Below are 20377 nucleotides of genomic sequence, written 5' to 3'. Positions count from 1 at the left end.
GGATTTAGCAAAACCTGATATTTCCTCAGTTAGGGTCCCATGGTTGGATATGATAGGTCTGCCAGGGTTCCCTTGTTTGTGGATTTTAGGGAGCATGTAAAAAGTCCTTGGGTTAGGTAGCGGGGGGATCAAGGTCTGTAGTTTTTCTTGTAATCTTGATGGAAATGATTTGATGGTATTGTTGAGTTTTTTGTGCAATTTGTGGGTGTTTTTCCTCTGTACTGCAGCAAACAACTCAACGATACCATCAAATCATTTCCATCAAGATTACAAGAAAAACTACAGAATTTGGATTTTGTGTTTACACTGCTTGCAAGAAAAGGATTGTTGATTTTACTGGACATCCTAGTAATTAATTTGGTGTTTCCCAGGTAGACTGGGTGGGGGGCTCGAGCCAAGATAAAATATATTTAGTACCCCAAAATTGAACCTGACCTTTGTTGCTGCTGACAGGTGCTCAGCAGAAGAGTTACAGTTGTACTACAAATGAGCTATGAAACTAAATGACAGAAAAAAAGACTCCCTCTCAATATTCAGTAAATGAGCTATCACAAAAGTCCTAGTATATATTAGCTGCAAGAGTGTCTTTCACCAGTGCAGCAGGAAGCCATTTCAGTCTTTACAGCCTTCACTGGGCACGGATTGTGACCCAGGAGTGATGATCAGGTGGGTCCAGGTTACAATGTTGCAATGATTTCTCTCTTTCTCAGCATTCTTCCTTGATAGTTGGTCTATTTAAAGTCTGAAACAAAGCAGGTAGGAAGGGACCATCACATTACAATTGCTAACTGTATTGATCCTGTTTTGGATCGTCCAGGTGTGAAACTTGTTTCTGCAAGTTTTTGATCAGTTTGGAGGTTAAACTTCAATCAAGTGGAATGGGTCTTGATTGACTGAACTGGATACCTTGGGGCATTAATCACAGGACACTGTTTTGAGTAGTTGTTTTAACAGTGGGGCAGAATCCACAATAGTCTGCACTTGTGATAGTCTATGGAGACATTTTCAAAACCCCAGGCAGAAATTGAATGCATGTTCTGAGAAATATGCCTTAATCAAGGGACGATGTGTCAACAAGGAAGATACAGTCATATAGGGATATGCAGTTATTTATGAATGATTTAGCATAATAAAATATTAAGTACATTTGCAACTGGCACAGGAGATGAAATCAATTGGGATTGCTTTATTTCACATGGTCCCAGTCACGATCTTGCGTTCTTGTGCAAGATGCACTGTTTTTTTAATTTGGTCATTTAAATTTCATGTGTATGTCCTGCCAAGCTTTCACAGTCATCGTGTCCACATCCTCTTTTTTTTCATACCTCAACAAGTTATGCCACACCTCATCCTTCAGTGCTAAGATGTGCTTTCTATAAACTCTGGACCCCTCTTGGTATCCAGGTTTCCTCCCATCTGGATCACTGTTATACTTTACTAGTCTTGCTTTAAAGTCAGATGGCATTAACTCTCTAGCCTATCCCTTTACAAAGGGCACCTTTAGCTTTGACTTCTTAGCAGCTTCACTAGTGTCATGAGTATGCTGAAAATTTTGCCTTGCCTGATATCACTTCCTCTTAGGCTTGCCATCATCACTGGTCTCACTACCCTTTTTGCCACTTCTGATCTGACTGGCATTGTCTCTTTAAAGGCTGTTGGTCATTATTATGCCAAGCCTTCTTATTAATTATGGCAAACTTGCCATGTCTCTGTTGTTCTCTAATTCCCTGCTGGAAAATGTCATACCCGTTGCGGGCCCAACAGATCATCTCACTCAATTCCAATTCTATGGCTCCACTGCCATGACATCCAAATTGGGGCTATAAATCTATTAACAAAAGGCTCTTTAAAGCTCCTGATGTTAAATTTTATGTGAGCAGCATCCCTTAATGGGAGCCCTACTGCCAATACAGTAATTTCTTTCTTTCCTTGTACACCTCAGGGTGCTCATCAATCTGCTGCCACTCCTTATGAAACAGTCCCATGGCTAGCTTTTCATGGAAAAAATAAATCCAGTAAAGCATCATGGATTTTGTCTGTGTCACCCACTGTCTGGTTATGAACATGGATCAGTAGTGCTGAGAAATACTTGCTGTTTACAAATTCTTGGACTAAATCTACCCAGTCTGTCACATATATCGTGCCTCTCTTTCTATTAGGAACATGTCAATAAGCCGTGCTTTGACCATCTCCTTTTTCAAGGGTCCTAAACATTTCCCTATCACCCTTAACTGCTCCAATGAAAAGGGGGACAGTTGTTTGAACTGTTTCCAACTGCTGTTCTTTCCCCCATATCCCGAGTCTAGTCATCTTCTTTTTTTTCATGAATTGGCACAATGGGCATTCATGGTGCAATTTCTACTGATTGGGGAGGAGACCACTTGCACAAAGAAACAGTAGTACTGAAATGTGCTCTAGGCCAATGATTCCCAATCTGTGGTATGTGTACTACCAGTGGTGTGCAGACAGTCTGTCAGTGGTACGCATTAACAGATTTATTATAATTACTTTATATGACAAAAATTTGCTGGTGGCACTTAAGGTTGTGTCATTTTAAATTGGTGTTGCACAGTCTGTCAGAGTTTGGGAACAGCTGCTCTAGGGGATTCTACTTTGGTCTTATCAGAATCCACAGACTCACTGCTGACACTACTGCTGTCTATGCCACTTCCAATTTCACTACCACCTTTCGGAGGGCAGATACCATCCCTCTTAGCCACAGTTAAATTGCCTTCCAAATCTGTAATGGTCCACTTGTACTTCTCATGGCTAGCCTTCAATCTATCTGACAGTATTCCTGCCATAACATCCTGAAAGCAGCCAGAAAATCTGCAGCTTTATCTTTCCAGGAATTGCATTCCTTGTCCAGATTGTTAATTTCTAATTCCACACTAGTCACTTTTTGTTCCAATTCAACCATCTGATTTGCATCTCACCAGAAGTTACCCTGCAGAGTGCTTATCTGATCCTGGACCTCTACATTTTTAACATTGAGCACGCCCTTTTTCAGAGCCTTAATCTGCTTCACACTCTGCTTTGCCTCCAGTGACAACGTCCTGTTACATGCAAACACTCCCAAAATATGGACTTTCTTCATCTGCTTGCATGTTCTCTTTTCTACTTGGTCCAGGAAACTCATTACTTATGAACACTTCTGTAAGTAAACTCAACATCCTTCAAACTGACAGAATCCCAAAACTGAAGGGTAACAAATGGACAATGCCAAAAATCAGTCTAGAACATTTGAGGCTCAGACCAGTTTTCAGATTACCTTCACGGCCAGACTCAAATCCTCCACACTGGTGTCCTCAACAGAAGTCATTGCCGACAAAGTCCACCAATCCAACACCAATTTCACAATACTGTGCTCATTAAAAATCCAATACACCAGGCCAGTAGCTCAACTATGCATATATTTTCCGCAGTTACCATTAAACACAAATATAGATTCACAGAGTCAGAAGGGACCTCAGTGGGCCATCTAGTCCGACCCCCTGCCCCTGGCAGGCAAGAAAAGGGTCACCAAACCTGGGATCATGTGATCCCCAGCCAGGTGCCTGTCCAGTCTCTTCTTGAAGACTCCCAAGGATGGGGCGAGCACCACCTCCCTTGGAAGTCCATTCCAGATCCTGGCAACCCTGACCATGAAGAACTTTTTTTTAATGTCCAATCTAAACCTATTCTCCAGTAGCTTATGGCCATTGTTCCTTGTTGTTCCAGGGGGTGCCCTGGTAAACAGATCATTGCCTATTTCGTGTTGCTCTCCCCTTATGAATTTGTACACCGCCACAAGGTCCCCTCTTAGCCTTCTCTTGGAGAGGCTGAAGAGGTTACGGTCCCTTAGCCTTTCCTTGTAGGGCCTTCCCTGCAGGCCTGTAATCAGGTGAGTGGCTCTTCTTTGGACCCTTTCCAGGTTGTCCTCATTCTACTTGAACCAGAACCGGACACAGTACTCCAGCTGCAGCCTGACCAGTGCTGCATAGAGAGGGAGAATCAACTCCCTGGACCTGTTTGTGAAGCACTTACAGATGCACAACAAGGTGCAATTGGCTCTGCCAACTACTTCATCACACTGATGACTCATGTTCATCCTGGAGTTAACAGTGACTCCAAGATCTGTTTCTGCCTCAGTGGTGCTGAGAAGGTCACCCTGCAGCCTATAGGTATGATGGCAGTTTTTTCTCCCTAGATGTAGCACCTTGCACTTATCCTTATTGAATTGCATCCTGTTGCTCTCTGCCTACTTCCCCAACCTGTTGAGGTCAGCCTGGATCTGGTTCCTCCTCTCCAGGGTGTTAGCTTCACCCCATATTTTTGTGTCATCTGTGAATTTGGATAGGGTGCTTCCCACCCCCTCATCCAGATCACTGATGAAAATATTGAACAGCACCGCCCCCAGAACTGAGCCCTGAGGGACTCCACTGCACACATCTTTCCAGTTGAGACCGACCCATCCACTACCAACCTCTGAGTACAACCCTTGAGCCAATTTGCTACCCAGTCTACCGTGTAATCATCCAAGGCAAATCCCCTCAGTTTATTTATAAGGATGGTATGGGATACCTTGTCAAAGGCCTTCTTGAAGTCCAGATAGATAACATTCACCTCGGCTCCTGCATCTAAACATTTGGTGGCCTTGTCATAAAAAGAAACTAGGTTAGTCAGGCAGGACCTGCCTGCTATAAACCCATGTTGGTTACCCCTCCACATCACATTAGCCAGCAGGCTCCCACAGATGTGCTCCTTGATAATTTTTTCTAGGATTTTCCCTGGGATAGTGGTAAGGCTGACTGGTCTATAGTTCCCCGGATCCTCCTTCCTCCCCTTCTTAAAGATTGGGATGACATTGGCCCTCTTCCAATCCTCCGGGACCTGACCCGAGTACCATCAGTGCTCATATATCCTTGCTAGTGGTTCAGCTATGACACTCACTAATTCCTTCATTACCTGTGGGTGGAGTCCCTCCGGTCCCAGTGATTTGAACATGCCCAGTCCCTCCAAGTGTCCTTTTAGCATGTTGGCACTGACTGTTGGTTGGCTGATGTTCCCCTTGATGTCCGTGATACATATTGAGGGTTTGTGTAGCTTCCTATTTAAGAAGTCAGAGGCAAAAAACTCATTGAAGAGCTCTACCTTGTCCCTGATATCCATCTGTGGGAGGGGAGACAGAAGCCCCCCTCCCAGCATGTCCCGGGACCCTGCCCGATGAGCCCTGATACTTACCGCAGGGTCCAGGATGAGCAGCAGCTGGGAGAAGATGCTGATGCAGGCTTGGTGGCTCCACAGCTTCCTGAGTCTGTGCATCAGTGAACCCCAGGGGCAGAGCCTGAGAGCAGCGTGGGCTGTTCAAAAGGCAGCTGGGGAGACACTCAGCTGCTGGGAGGCAGAGATGGAGGCTGCCAGCGTGAAGCGGATGGCAGATGGCGGAGCTGAGCAGGGAACAACAGGACAATGGTGGGCAGGACCAGGATGCCAGCAAGGAGCCTTGGGTGGCGAAACCAAGCAGCGAGAAGCAGAGCACTGGCAGGGAGGAGCAGGATGCCGGCATGGAGACACAGGCAGCGGAGCTGGGTAGAAACAGCAGAGCAGGGCGCAGGGCGAGAAGCCCCAGCATCCGACAGGGCAGCCCAGCAGGGAAAACCCTGGGTCTGAGCTTGAGGAGCCAGAGTTGGCCAGAGAGGCATGGCAGGGAAAGGAAGGTCATTCCCATAGTTGTGGGCGAAGACCAGGCTCCGCAGGAGTGGCCAGGTATCCCGGTGGGGAAGGGTGGTGAGCGATGCCAAGACTTGGTGGGCAGCCAGGTGAAGAAAGAGAAGCAGGTGGCAAATGGCCCAGAGCCCAGTGGGGAAGGAGAGACTCCCACCTGGTGGTGGGAACAGGAGTAATTAGCTCCTAACCTGCGGGTCCCTGGGAAGAGTAAGTGGAGGAGCCGACGTCGAGTTTCTCTCCCACCCCAGGAGGGTCCGGGGAGCCGGAGTCCCCTGTACTTCGTCAGTAGATGCCTAATGCCTTCGCCAGAAGCCAGAAGCCTTTTGAGTTATTGTTACCTTAGGCTGGGGAGTGTTTAGTTTATCCACGGGTTGGCCTGAAGATTAAGGATCAATCCTGTAGTGACTGATGGCTGGACAAACCCGACCCTGCTTGGGGCGGGCCTCACAGGTGAGAAGAGATCACCCCAGGGAAAGGTACAAGGAGGCTGAGCTCTCCCAGGCCGTGGATGTGGTAAAGGTGGGGAAAAGGGAAGGTTTGCAGTGCCATGAAGAAAGACCCAGGGCTATGACTTCTCTGGGACCCCCAACAGGGAACTGCCTCTCCCATCTATCAACATCAAAGCATGGCAAGCAAGTAGGGGCAGTGCTCAGAAGCATCTAGGTGGCTCTAGGGTGCGGTCTCACCCTGACATCACTAGGGAGGAAGGCACCAACCAAAAAGGGGCTGAAGCTACACAAAACCTACCAGCGACACTGTCACTAAGCCCAGCCTCCTGGCCTGTCCTGTAGGGGTCCTGTGTTACCCTGCACCCTCATTTTGCTCCCAACATACCTAAAGAAGGACTTTTTATTGTCCTTAATCCCTGCCGCTAGCCTGAGTTCTAGAGTTGCCTTGGTCTTTCTGACTAACTCCCTACAGGTGCAGGCCAAGGAAGTGTACTCCTCCGTGCTTGCTACCCCCTGCTTCTACTTCCTGTATGCTACTTTTTTTGCCCTTAAGATATCCTGGATCACCCTGGTTAGCCAAAGAGGCTTCCTGGCCCCCTTTTCTCTGCCATGGGAGAGAGAAAATGTAGCCTGGTTATTAATAGATTCATAGACTGTAAGGCTGGAAGGGACCTGCACCAGGCAGGAAAGAGAACTGGGGTCAGATGACCTCAGCAAGGTGACTGTCTAGTCTCCTTTTGATGACTTCCAAGATAGGCGATTGCACCACCTCAGGAGGGAGCTGATTCCTACAGTCTGGGCACCCTAACTGAAGTTTTTCCTAATGTTGAGCCTAAAACAGTCTTCCAGGAGTTTGTGGCCATTACTCCTGGCTTTCCCCAAGGATGCCCTGGGAACAGGTGTTCACTGAGCCCTTGATGTAGTCCTCTTGTGTAGTGGTAAGCTGCTACTAAGCCCCCTCTCAGCTTTCTCTTTTCCAGGCTGAAGAGTCCCATGTCCTTCAGCCATTCCTCGTATGGCTTGCCATGCAAGTCTTTGATCATACTGGTGGCCCTTCTCTGGATCCTCTCAAACTTTACCATGTGTCCATGTCCTTGTTAAAGTGTGCAGGGGTTTGGGTTGTAGCTGTGTTGGTCTAAGGACAAAGGACATAGGCAGCCCAGCCCAGCCCCTGGCTTGTTTACTTTTCATTCCATCCAGGAAGAGCACACACCAACTGCTGACGCTTCCTTAGCCTGACAAAGGGTTTTTGAACCCGAAAGCTTGCTTAATAACTATTCTCCAACCATTTGGGTTGGTCTAATAAAAGATATCAAATTCACCCAAGGAACCTTGTCTGCCCTTGTTAAAGTGTGGCACCCAGAACTGGATGCAGTACTTCAGCTGGGGTCTCACCAGTGCTGAGTAAAGTGGAACAAGCACTTCCTTGGTTTTGCTGGAGATGCATTGATTGATTCACACCAGAGTATTATTTCCCCTGCTGGCTACAGAATCTCACTACTTGTTCATGTTCATACTGTGGTCTATTATTATCCCAGGTCCCTTTCATTCATGGTGCTGGTCAGTTTGGCGCTGCCAAGCCTGTAGGTGTGTTAGGGGTTGTTCATCCTGAGGTGGAGCACTTTACCTTTCTCAATGTTGAACTTAATCTGGTTCTGACCTGCCCAACTTGCTAGCCTGCCTAGATCTGCCTGTATCTGTAGCCTACCTTCAAGCGTGACCATGCTTCCCCATAACTTGGTGTTGTCCATCAAGTTGGCTAGTGAGCTTTTCATCCCCACATCCAAATCATTGATAAAGGTGTTGAAAAGTACTGGACCAAGCACCAACCCCTGTGGGACCCTGCTGGCCACTTCTCACCAGGATGACACAGATCCATTCATTAGGACTCTCTCGGTCCTACCCCACAGCCAGTCATACCCACCTGACTGTCTCGCAGTTAAGCCCACAATCCTCTAATTTTCTCATGAGAACATCGTGGGATACCAGATCAAAAGCTTTTAGGAAGTCAAAGTATACAATGTCAACCTCCTCTCTCTTATCCAGGTGGTGGGTTACCTGATTGTAAAAGGAGATGAGGTTGGTAAGACAAGACCTGCCCATGATGAAGCCATGCTGGCTGTCATTCAGAATCCTACCTTCTGCAAACCTATCGCACATGTACTCTTTGATGAATTTTTCCAGGATTTTCCCTGGGATAGAAGTTAGGCTGATTGGCCTGTAGTTACCTGGGTTCTCCCTCCTCCCCTTCTTGAAGATGGGTACAACATTGGCCCTCTTCCAATCCTCAGGGACCTCCCTAGAGCACCACAAGTTTTGGAAGAGTTTTGCCAGTGGTTCTGCTATGACTTCAGCTAGCTCCTTCAGCACTCTTGTTTGGAGTTCATCTAGTCCTGCTGACTTACATATGTCTAATTTTTTTAATTGGTCACATACCAGTTCTATGGCAATAGTAAGAAGGCAGTCACTCCTGCCCTTCTCATTCTGTACCCTATCTGGCATGATTTTTCCCTTAGTCCGGTAAAATACCAAAGCAAAGTAGTCATTCAGGAGTTCAGTTTTTTCCTGAGTGCCAGTAACCAGATGTCCTGAGTTGTTGAGAAATGGCCCCACACTTCTATTTGTTGTCCTCCTGTTCCCTGTGTACCTAAAGAAGGACTTGTTGTCCTTAATTCCTGTTGCTAATTTAATTCAGTTGCCATTTTAGGCCTTTTAATCTGTTCCCTACAAGTGCGGGCTGTTGTTGTATAGTCCTCCTTGGGGCCTGTCCCAAACTTCCATCATTTATATGCCTCTTTCTTCTTTCTTAGGAGGACCATGATTTTGCTATTTAGCCAAAAGGGCTTCCCAGCCCTTTCCTCCGCATGGGAATGGATTTCCTTTGTGCTTCCAGGATTGGGCTGTGGGCTGGTGATAATGGTTAGTTATTAGAATGCACAGAACAACAAACTAACCCATTTCTGTGCTCACTATTAATGCACACAAGATTGGTCAAATGTTGCTCCCTGAGGCAATATGTACTCTAACCAATGGGAAAATTAACTCTTTGGTGCCCACCCAGGAAAGCCAAATCTGAGTCTGATTTTACCTGAACCCAATGTTTGAGGGGAAGTGGTCCCCAATTCAATCAAGCCTGGGAAAAGAGGTGAGCAAGGCTAGCCAAGGTGACCAATGTCACTGTGCTCCCACAGCCACACTGGGTACAGATCCTATCTTGGTTTTATTAGTGCATGGTTATTAATTACAGTGACACCAACTTAAAAGGTAAAACAAACAAAAATTATTCATAGATTCATAGATTGTTAGGGGCTGGAAGGAACCTCACAGATCATTGGGTCCAGCCCCCCAGCTCTAGGCAGAAAGACAACTGGGGTTAAGTGACCCCAGCGAGGTGACTGTCCAGTCTCCTATTGAAAACCTCCAAGGTAGGTGACTGCACCACCTCTGGAGGGAGTTTATTCCACAGTCTGGGCACCCTGACTGTGAAGGAGTTTTTTTTTGGTATGAAGCCTGAAGTGGCTTTCCAGGAGTTTGTATTTATTGTTCTTGGTCTTCCCAGGGTGTGCCCTAGTGAACAGTTGTTCACCAAGCACCTGATGCAGTCCTCTGATATAGTGGTAAACTGCTATCAAGTCTCCTCTCAACTTTCTCTTCTTTAGGCTAAAGAGCCCCAGGTCCCTCAGCCTTTCCTTGTATGGCTTGCCTTGCAAGTCCCTGATCGTACGGGTGGCTCTTTGCTGGACCCTTTCAAGTTTTTACGTGTCTTTATTGAAATGCGGCACCCAGAAATAGACTCAGTACTCCAACTGTGGTCTCACCAGGGCTGAGTACAGTGGGAGTATCATTTCCTTAGTTTAAACAAGATGCATACTGACTCGGCGGTGCAAGGAGAGCCCCTGCCTGACAGTCCTCCCCCAGCAGTGTGTTACTTTGATCCAGCTCTGCAGCATCTGCATAGATTGGGTGCTTCAGCGGGGCTTTTTGTCACTTTTATCTAAAGCTGATTCAGTCAGCTACTAGATCAAAGCACCAGAAAAGCCCTACTAAAGTGCCCACTCTATACAGGCATTGGGAAAGTTGGGTCCAGCTAACGTGATGCCTCTTCTGGGCATGCACTGGGCTCAGTGTGGGAGTGCGCTGAGTTTAAAGTAAAGCATTGTTTTTTATTTTCCACATCTGCAAGCAGCCATGATGTGCCCCAAGCTGGTGTGCCTAGAACCTAGGTGTGTGTAGCGTGTTGCCCTGTCTGATGATCCCCACTCTTCTAGACTGTCTCAGGCACCCCTGGCTATCACACACATGAGAAAAGGCTCCTCCCTGCTGTCCAACCAGGAGTGGGACCTGTGCCCCCTAGGCCTGCACTTCAGTCTTTGAGGGCAGGCACTGTTCAGTGTAATGGGGCTCATAACCTGTTACTAGAACAGGAAGGAGATCCAGGGATACCTGGCCCTTTCCCCCTCTTTCATCCTCTCCTCCTACCTTTTTCTCTCTTATCATTTGTGTGTTTTGCTGGCTCATTCTTTCCCCAGGTCTGTGCTGGCTCTGCTGGGCTCTGACCAGAGGAAACCCAATTTAGGACAAGCCCATGAGTGTGTCTGTGTGTGCATGTGGTGGAGGAGTGGGCATGCACGACTCTCCCCTCACCTGGGGAGCTGGGTGCTATTTTTGTAGGTCCTTTGCAGGGTCAGACCTCAATGTAATATCAAGGAAGCTCAGCGTCTCCAGATCCCAGGTGACAGCACTGCTGGCTGATGAGATGCAGGTGACATTTGGGGAGTCAAGAGCCCTCATCCCAGGTTAGTTCAGTAGGGAGGCAGAGACAAGGACCAAGTCCTTCACCCTCAGTATATCCAGGAGTGAAGGTTGATGCATGACATGCCCAGTAGGAGATTCCTGAGGGCTGCAGAAGGTTACAGCACATGACCAAGGGGTGCTGTCACCAGAAGGGAGCTCTGGGAGGATAGAGGAGGGTGGCAGGGCTGTTTCTGTCTTGGGCAATGTGGAGTCTCTGGGACTGTGGCCCTCACTTGCACAGCAAGAGCTGGGAAGCCATGAATGAGAGTAGACAAATTGGGTGCCTTTCTTTGCCATAGAGCAGGGGTCAGCAACCCCCAGCACGTGTGCCGAGCATGGCATACAAGGCTGTTTTGCTTGGCAGACTACCACCAGCCCGGGCTCTAAGCAGCTGCTGCCAGCCATGGAGCCCAGGCTGCTTCCAGCAGGCGCCTGGGAGGCTGCAAGCCCTGCTGCAAGCAGACCAGCCTCTGTGGGCTGGCTGCAGCCGGGAGGCTGCAAACAGCTGCTTCAGGCTGCGGCATGTCAGCACTCCAACACCTTCCAAGGTAGACATTGTGGGTTTTTTGGCACTCCAGCCAAAAAAATGTAGCCTACCCCTGCCCTAGAGCATGAGGCTGTGACAATCCCTGTCCCATGCTGAATGCTGCAGGGATGGGGCCTGAGGAGGCTGAAGTCCAAAACAAATGCCAATTGCATGGGTTTTTTATTAATTACTGACACAAGCAGACGTTAATAAGGACATTATAACGATTATCTCTTCTGCAGCATGTGCTTTCCAGCTGTCACTCTCAAAGCAGCTCATCGACACCTGGCTCAACCTAAGGATTATCAGTGTTGCCAATGCTGGAGATTTTTTTAATAGTGAACTTCATGATATCTGATATCTAATTATCTATCCTGCTGGCTTCATGGGTTAGTGGGAACAGATCTTGGGAGAGCTGGAAAGGATTGGGGGCAAATGGGAATGTCTCTTAACAAATGACTTTTCTTATGTTTAGAGCTGGGTGTCATCAGCATTGAGAAGACAGACGAGCACATCTGTCTGGTGTAGGACACAAGGGTCCTTTTCCCATTCATTGGTGCACAGGTGGAGAGACCAAGGTGAGGCCTTTTTCCTGGCAGTGTGAGGACTTTAGAGAGCTGCAGCGGTTGGAGCAGCCAAGGGTATAGCTGGGTTTTGTTTGGTGTGTCAGAACTGTTAAGAGTTAAGGTTTTGATTTACCCATCTTTCTTCGAATGTGAGCTGTCAAGTACAGGTGTCTCGTCCAAATGAGTGATACAGTATCCACCCTCATGGGCTGATTTAAGAAATGGAGACTTTCTTTCTTTCTGGGTGACAGGATGGGAAAAACTGAGGCCTGCTAGTGAAGAGAATGCTGCTTGCAGAATCCCTGCTCATAAAATGGAGCAGCAGCCGGCTGTCTGAGAGCTGGTGGGATCCAGAGCACTGTCTCCTTAACACTTACCTTTGTGTAAGCCTGCCCTGGCACCTCTTGAATGGGTGGTGTGTGCAGGTGCTTGTGGAAGTGGTCAGCAGGTGTGTACACCAGCAGAACCAAGCTATTGGCCATGGCCGACTGGTGGCTCCTGAGTCGGGGGGGTGCATGTGCCCCACCCCCCATCGGCCAGTCAGCAACCGTGGCCAAATTGCACTGACCCAGAAATGTGAGTGCAGTCCCCGGAAGTGCCAGTGGCACTTATCCTGGTGCTCCACTCCTCGGCCAATGCTCGCAGGGGGAGCACCGGTGCTCCCTCCTGCCCCCCCTGCCCATTGCCTAACCGGGGAGTGCTGGCTGTTAGGGGGTGCACCAGCACTCTTAGGGGGTGCATGTGCAGCCCCGTGCACCCCCTACGTGTCGCCACTGCTATTGGCTGCATTGCACTGCTATGCTGAAGGAGTGACATCATCTTGGGGTTGGAAAAGGCTTCATGTCCTACCTCAGGAGCGGCCAATCTGTGGCCTGTGTCCCCTAAATGGCCCAGGCAGCCTCTATGTGTGGCACACGGCAAGTCGGGCAGGGAGCAGGCTGCACACTGTCAGAGCAGCAGATCAGGCAGGGAGCAGGGAGCAGAAGAGCAGATGAGAAAGGGGCACTTGAGGAGGGTGCAGGGCTAACCTGTGGCATACTTGCCAGAAAAATTGCTCCCCTCTATCCGAGCCAGTGTAGCTGTCCTGCCAAAAGTTCTGATATGGGCTTTGGGGAACTGGTTTATTTTTGTCAGCAGAACACTTCAGTTGGGCCCTGTAGTGTGGACTATACTCTTTGGCAATTTCGCATGTAGTACATATCCACTGCTAAGGCACAAGAAGTGGATCAAGGGTCTGGTCTTTAGGTGCCTTTGAAAAAACAAATAGTACCTGTCCAGGAGGTGTTTGTCCTGCTGTGGTTAGGTACTGTGGAAAACTTGCCCCCTTTGCAGCTGACTGCAGTGACCTGGACTGCAAGGCCAGCCACACCACACCTCCTTGTGAGCAGGGCAGCCAGTCCTCAGACTTGCTCTCTGTCATTACTGCGTCACAAGCAGAAACTAAAAAAACAAAGCCATGAACAGTAGGGCTGTGTGAAGCTTCGGTCACTGATTCAATTTGGTGGACATTTGGCCTGATTTGGTGGCTGAATCTCTGAATCCAAATTGACTCTGGAGACCCTTTTATCTCTCTGAATCAAATCACCCTCCTAATCGATTCAGAAAGATTCGGTGGTTCAGACATAGACACAGCTTTAAATGTTTTTTCTACATACCTCAAGGTTGCAGGCAGCTCATGGATGCTGCAATGCTGGCGGGGGATGACGTATCCCACAGAAGCGTGGGGGGCTCCCCAGCATACTCGGCAACAGACCCGGAAGTGGACCAGAAGCACTTCTGGTCCACTTGCGGGTCGGCTGGGGAGCGCGCAGGGGGGCCTCCCTGCACCCCCCGGCCCAGCGGCTGGTGCCTCCTGGGCCTGGGGGAGCTTTAGCAGAGGCTAAAGTTCAAAGTTCCCCTCACAGGTCAGCCAGAGACTGGTAGGAAGGCACTCGGTACCCTCTGACCTGGAGAATGAACTCATGTGAGGCTGTGGTGGAGAGCATCTCTTAGGATGCTCCTCTTTTCACTGACTACCTCCTCCTGAAATCCTCCCTCACACCCCTTACAAGGCCTCCCTGCTGAGCCTGGGATACCCTAGTTCTGCCTGTCCCCACTGTCTATGAAGCCTCAGGAGCCCTTGTCCTTCTTGTGTGCCATCCTGTTTGAACTATAATCCTTTTTCCTTCTGTGGAGGCCATTTAAATCTATAGCAGCAAGGAGAGAAGACTGGATGGACTACAGTCCCTTTTACCTGAGGCCTGAGGCCCTGCAGCGGCTGTACCCTAAAGCTGTGACTGTTGCCAAGCCCAGTGGAGCTGCTGGGCTCTGACAAAACCCCATGCCTGCAAAGCCAGGGAAGTCAAATGTCCACATTTACTAATGGAATAAATTAAGGCAAGAATTATTTTTTGCTCTTCTAACTTTGTTGCATCACAGCTGATGAAGCAAATATGGGCTTAGGGGAGCCTGTGCTCTCTCTACAAATATTAGTCAGTCTATAAGTGAGTTTCTACCATGCCTTCTGACTTTGTTGCTCAAATGCCATCTAGTGTCCACAAGGCAGAATCATGAGGCAAAGAACAAACCACAATTTTCCTTTGGCTTGCAATCTTTTGGTAAAGAATTATAGAACTTAATTTGCCCCTCTTCCCAACCCTAGTTTCATAGTAGCTAGGGTCAGGAGGGACCTGAACAGATCATCTAGCCTGACCCCCTGCCACAGGCAGGAATGAATGCTGGGTTCACAAGACCCCAGACAGGAGATCATCCAACCTCCTCTTGAATTTGCCCAAGGTAGGGGTGAGGACCACTTCCCTGGGAAGCTGGTTCCAGATTTTGGTCACCCTAACTGTAAAATATTGCCTTCTGATCTCTAACCTAAACCTATTCTCCATCAGCTTATTACCATTGTTCCTCATCACCCCAGGTGGTGCTGGGGAGAAAAGGGCTCTACCTATTTGCTGATGCTGTCCCCTGATGAGCTTGTAGGCAGCCACCAGGTCCCCCTCAGCCTCCTCTTGCTAAGGCTGAACAGGTTCAGGTCCTTCAGTCTCTCCTCGTAGGGCCTGTCCTGCTGCCCTCTCACCAAGCAGGTGGCCCTCCTCTGAACCCTCTGCAGGCTGGCCACATCCCTTTTGAAGTGTGGCGCCCAGTACTGGACGCAGTACTCCAGCTGTGGCCTGACCAAAGTTGCATAGAGGGGGAGTATCACCCCTCTGGACCAGCTTGAGATGCACCTTTGGATGCATGACAAGGTATGGCTGGCCGCGATCTGGCATTGGCGGCTCATGTTCATCTTGGAGTCAATAATGACTCCAAGATCCTGTTCTACCTCTGTGCTTTCAAGAAGGGAACTCCCCAGCCTGTATGTATGCTGTGGAAACCCTCCCGGGAGCAGCTGCTGAAACTCCACCTCATTTCAACCCAGGCTCAGGATCAAAGTTAAGAGGGCCAGCTACCTGCCACCCCCACCCACAACTGGTGTTACTTGGTTGGGTAGACAGTGACAGACAAAGTGGGGAAGGGTTGGACCAGGTGGGGGGGGGGGGGGGTCAGGCATCAAGGAGTACAGGATCAAATTAAGATGACCCCCTGCCCAATAATTATTCTATACATGAAAAAATATAACAATTTTCCATGTATAGAATCTAATTACTGGGAGGTCATTTTAAATTCAAAGTAATCTTGGATTCAGGTAAATAAGGTATACTGATCCGTGTTAACTAGTTGCCACTTGCAACAGAAACTCTCTCATTACCAATCCAAGAGATAAATGAGGAACAAGAGCTAAAAAAAGTCTTCAAAACATTTATTGTACCAGTAATTGGAAACATTCAAGCTGTTCCAGCACATCCACCTGATTGCAACACAGGGCACTGTCCAAAGGTGAGGAATGTTTTTGAAGGAGGGACCCGAGTTACCTATAATCACCTTTTACCTTTGAAACCTTTTACAATTATGTGAATGCAAAATGAAAGAAAGGCAATCACATTGCCCTCAAACAATAAAATAGATTAGGGGTAGAAATTTGTCAAAGTTGCTTGACAGACCTTGACTTACAAAATTGACCGTGCAATAGAGTTCTAGAGAGAGAGACGAGATTAATTTCAGAGGGTGTGACTGGAAAGAGCTAGAGTAGATGGCATAGCTTTCAATGTAGCAATATGCAGAGGGAGGGAGTGCCAGAATCTCACCCCAGAACGGCAGAGGAAGAGAAAGATGACTACAAAATGGCCAAGGCTTAAATCTGCAGGCCAGGCACAATTCAGATCTTTTAGATGTTTCTTTCAACATCTGTAAGGCGCCCTCATTTGAGTTGTGTACATGCTTTAAGGTTCCTGCGCTTTTTTGTGCATCTGGGCATGAATGAATGCATTTGTGTTTGATGTGCTAGCAAGTGCTGCATCTGAGATGATCATTGAACTATCAGCCCTGTAGAGGGCTGCCCCTGAAGCACCCTCATTGCCTCAGTTTTGCTCTCAGCATGGGCGACTGGTGCCTCCTGAGTCGGGGGGAGGGCACCAGATTGCCGATGAGGGGAGGGGGAGGGTCCCCCAGCCACCAATCACCAAGCCAGCAACGAAACCAGAAGTGCACTTCCTGTTTTGCGGCTGGAGCTTCCAGGGAGTGCACAGCCGATCTCAGGGGTGCACGTGCACGTGTCCCTATGCATCACCAATGGTTCTCGGAGTGTGCAGAGCAGGTGAGTGGAGCTTGTTTTTGAGGGCAGTCTCTGAGCAGCGCAGAGCCAGTGTAGCATGTAAGGCAAGAGACAAAATGGCACAGTGGCCAGCTGTATTTCTTGCCTTCTGCTAGTCAGCGTGAGACTTGTGTAGCACTTTACACTGGCTTCAATAGGAACAATGCAAAACTATCACAATCTGGCATCTTTTCCTGTGCCTGAGGCAGAGGGGAAATTAAACATGATCCCAAAGACCCTTTAAGAAATTCGTTTTCTGAGTTGAAGCACTACTGGAGAAGAACACTGAAGCAGCATGGACACAGGATGGGCTCCCTGTACAGAGTACTGACACTGGAATGACAAATGAGGGATACAATTTTTATATAAAACTTGAATTTCACTTCACAGTGGGATGGGGAAAGGAAGCAGTTAATCTTTTATTAGCCAAAGAAAAAAAAATCTCAAAAGCTTGATTACAAAGATTGATCAAAGAACACTGTAGTAGATGTAAGCTCTTCCATACATGGCACTAAGACAAATGCATAGATTTGTATAGAAGGTTAGTGTGCGACTCTAAGCAATCCTGTTTCTCCAAAGAAGGTCTGACATCAGCAAGCTGTTTAGGAGAAAAATCAATCCTCCGGTATCTGGGAAAAGGTGGAGAACAAAGCTTAAAGCAAAAGTTTTCTCTCCTTCCACATTTACTGCTGATGATGGATTCTGAAAAGTTGAAAAATACATACAAGAAAAATAATGTTTCAGACATTAATACATTCCTGGTTTAGCCTAGACAGCTTTCCCCACGTCCTGCAACCAGACAAAGCAAAACAGCACCATGTTATTTTTACAGGGAATTAATGGATAGCAACTTCCAGCTACTCTGGAAGGAGGGTTCAGTTTCTACTAGATCACTCCTTAGCAGACCCATAACCCATTCTTTTTCACTGGCAGTTAGGTATGAATTCCACTAGTCCTGCAGCATGCCATTCCCTATTATAAAGGCACACCCTGCACTAGTCTTTTGTCAATATACAAGGCCTCGCTATGGAAGCTTCAGTTATGTAAAGCACCAAAACTCTGGCAAGTAGTAGGTCATGTGAGGTTTCCACCTCTGCATTTTCCTTTGTTAGTGGGCAGAGCTTCACTGGCTGCATAGCCCACAGTGCTGCCTTCTGAGATTAGGATACTTAGATTAGGGTGTCACATATGTAAACTCCCAATTAAACATGCCTACAGAATACTCCATACAGAGCAAAGGGATTCTGGAATCACCTTCACTTCCTTCCCATGAGTCTTTTATTTAAGTTTCAGGTTCAATTTTTACAAGGCAAAGGTCCCTTTCCACTCTGTAAATATTTTAAGATGTTGAATATAATTGGGTTTTTCCACCAATTTCAATTAAAATACTATGGGCTTTTCTTGGACACCCCCACGCAGCAGTCTAAGACTGAGATGTCATTGTACTAAACACTGAAAGCCAGAAGGCAAAGCTGACCTTGCTGGTGTTGCTGACTGACCTTTGGGAGACACAGAATATGACATTTTTAGTTTGCTATTTAAATCTAACTTTTCAAACGAAACGCTTTTAATAAGCTTTAGAATTAAGAGCTCTGCTAGCTGGCAGTCAAATAATAAGAGTTATCTGTAATCAAGTTCTCTTTAAATAAAGTAATGGATAGGAGCGGTATTCTTTGTACAGTGCTTGACTTGTTTTCCATGCTGCAAGACAGAAGCAGCAGCCTCCTGTAACAGAGGCTGACAGGGTTTTGGGAGATGCACATGACTGAAAAGGAACCTCCTGGCACAAGTTTGTAATACCTGAATTCAGGGTCACTGAAACACACTTGTACCCAGTTGATGGCTTCATGCAATGCTCTGCAGTTACTTGAAGCCCTTCAGGGCCAAGCCCAATGACTGAAGGAGCATCTCAGTGCCTATGGGAGCAATTCCACCGTCATGTAGTTTGGCCCACACAAAAGGTGGTTGGTTTGGTACATAAGCATCCTTGGGCTGCTTTTGCAACCCAAACACAACAGCATCTTCCTAGAGCATGAGAACCAGGACATGGGAGCAACCAAACTTAGCTTCCATGTCCAAGCAGAGTGAAGCAGAAAAACAGTCACACTGTCTAAAGAATGAAAAGGGAATGAGAATTTAAAAAATCTTCTTGGTTCTCAGTCAGGTGTTCTTAAGAAGAAACAGCTTGTTAATAAATATTTTAAGAGGCAACTGTAAAGATAAACAAACCAGTCACCCCTGTTTGTTCACTTCTTTTGGGGGCTTGAAAAGCATCTCTCATTAAGTACCTACAGGTATAAAAACATGGGTTACATATCCAAGCCTTCTCCAGGAGCAAATGGAGAGTTCTCCTATGTAAAGCTTGTAGGCTTCAAAATGGTGGGACAGACGGACACAAGTGGAGTCTTCAGGAAAACCCTACAGCAGCTGTACCTGTACTGTAGATACAGGGAAGCTCCAAGCAGCTGGTGGAGTAGGATGCAGGAATGCTGGGCACAAACCTTTTACCACTCCATGAAGTGACATGGGAAATACTGCTCTCACTTTATACACCCAAGGGGGACCGTGCTTTGCTTCCCTCCCCCCATAGATCACTTTTCCCTCTCCTCCTTACTTTTCCAACTAAAACTTGTTTGGAGATGTCCCAGCTGCACTGGCTGATTCAGCTGGGCCTTCAGTCAGCATGCCTTACTCTCAAATAGTGGAGAAATAAGATGCTGTCTCTACAGCCCTATTATTTCTATGTTTACATGGTGTGGGGTGTCTGTAAGTAGAAGAGAAGTTACTGAAGTGTATCACCAAGCCCAAGCTGGAGTGGCTTGATTTCTACACTGTTTCAAGTAGGATCACTGAAATCCTCTCTGTAGAGGAGACTCTCATGTAGCTCAGAGAAAAAGACAGCAAAAAAAAGCAACTCTGCCATGTACAATAAAAACCTAAGCTAGTGGCTGAAAAAAGCAACCATTGATGAACAGAGGAAATATAAGGCTTTCATATCCTCATTTATAATCCAAAAGGCACTTGAGTGGGAGAATTTCTGACGGTATCCTGATTAGCTCTGCCTCAGCGTCTTCCTTGTGACTCTGAACCAGACTGTGCTAAAAGGTCCTCGGGTGGTGCACAGGGCAGGGGAGGGGGGGAAAGCAGTGTGATTTTTCAATGGGAGGATGCAATTAGGCAATGCTTTGGTGCCCTCCGACCTCGGAGTGCTCCCCCAGGCACCAGGGACTGTCTAGAACGGATGGAAGGGTTGAGGTATCCAGACCATTTTCATCCTGGTGATATACAATCCTGGGGCACTGCAGCTTGTCGAACGTTGCCTGCCTCTCAGCTGCAGACAGTCCATGCTAAGCTTTCATCCCCAGGAACCGTGCAGTATTCAGCACATCGTCTCTCGACAAGTAGCACCCACAGAGCTGGCGGTATCCTGTGAATGATTCCCGCCCATGAAGTACTCGCCAGTTATCCACAAACAGTGCCTGGATGGGAGCAGAAAAGCAGTCAGACCAGGAAGTGAACTAGAAGCCTTGTGAGATCTCACACTAGGGCACTGTCTTTTCCCCACCCCCACAGGCTATGACAAGTAGCACAATGGCAGCTCCTGGCAGGAACAACCCCAAAGTTGCACATAATGCCAGAAAATGTCCACTTT

The 20377-nt window shown here is 47.7% G+C and overlaps 1 protein-coding gene across 4 annotated transcripts in view; it reads right to left on the bottom strand.

The window, feature by feature from the left end:
- Window positions 1-15813: 15813 nt before the first annotated feature.
- Window positions 15814-20377, bottom strand: part of TMLHE (trimethyllysine hydroxylase, epsilon) — a 32810-nt gene continuing 28246 nt past the window's right edge. For all 4 annotated transcript variants that reach the window (XM_014609933.3, XM_019481902.2, XM_019481901.2 and 1 more), the window contains exon 9: window positions 15814-20204. In XM_014609933.3, coding sequence (XP_014465419.1) covers window positions 20073-20204 — 132 coding nt within the window. In that variant the 3' untranslated portion in view covers window positions 15814-20072. The remainder of the gene's footprint in view (window positions 20205-20377) is intronic.

Source organism: Alligator mississippiensis, chromosome 8 (assembly GCF_030867095.1).
Source record: "Alligator mississippiensis isolate rAllMis1 chromosome 8, rAllMis1, whole genome shotgun sequence".
Classification (NCBI taxonomy): Eukaryota; Metazoa; Chordata; order Crocodylia; family Alligatoridae; genus Alligator; species Alligator mississippiensis.
Note: the sequence above shows the minus strand (reverse complement) of the source record. Positions and strands in the feature narration are given on the sequence as shown.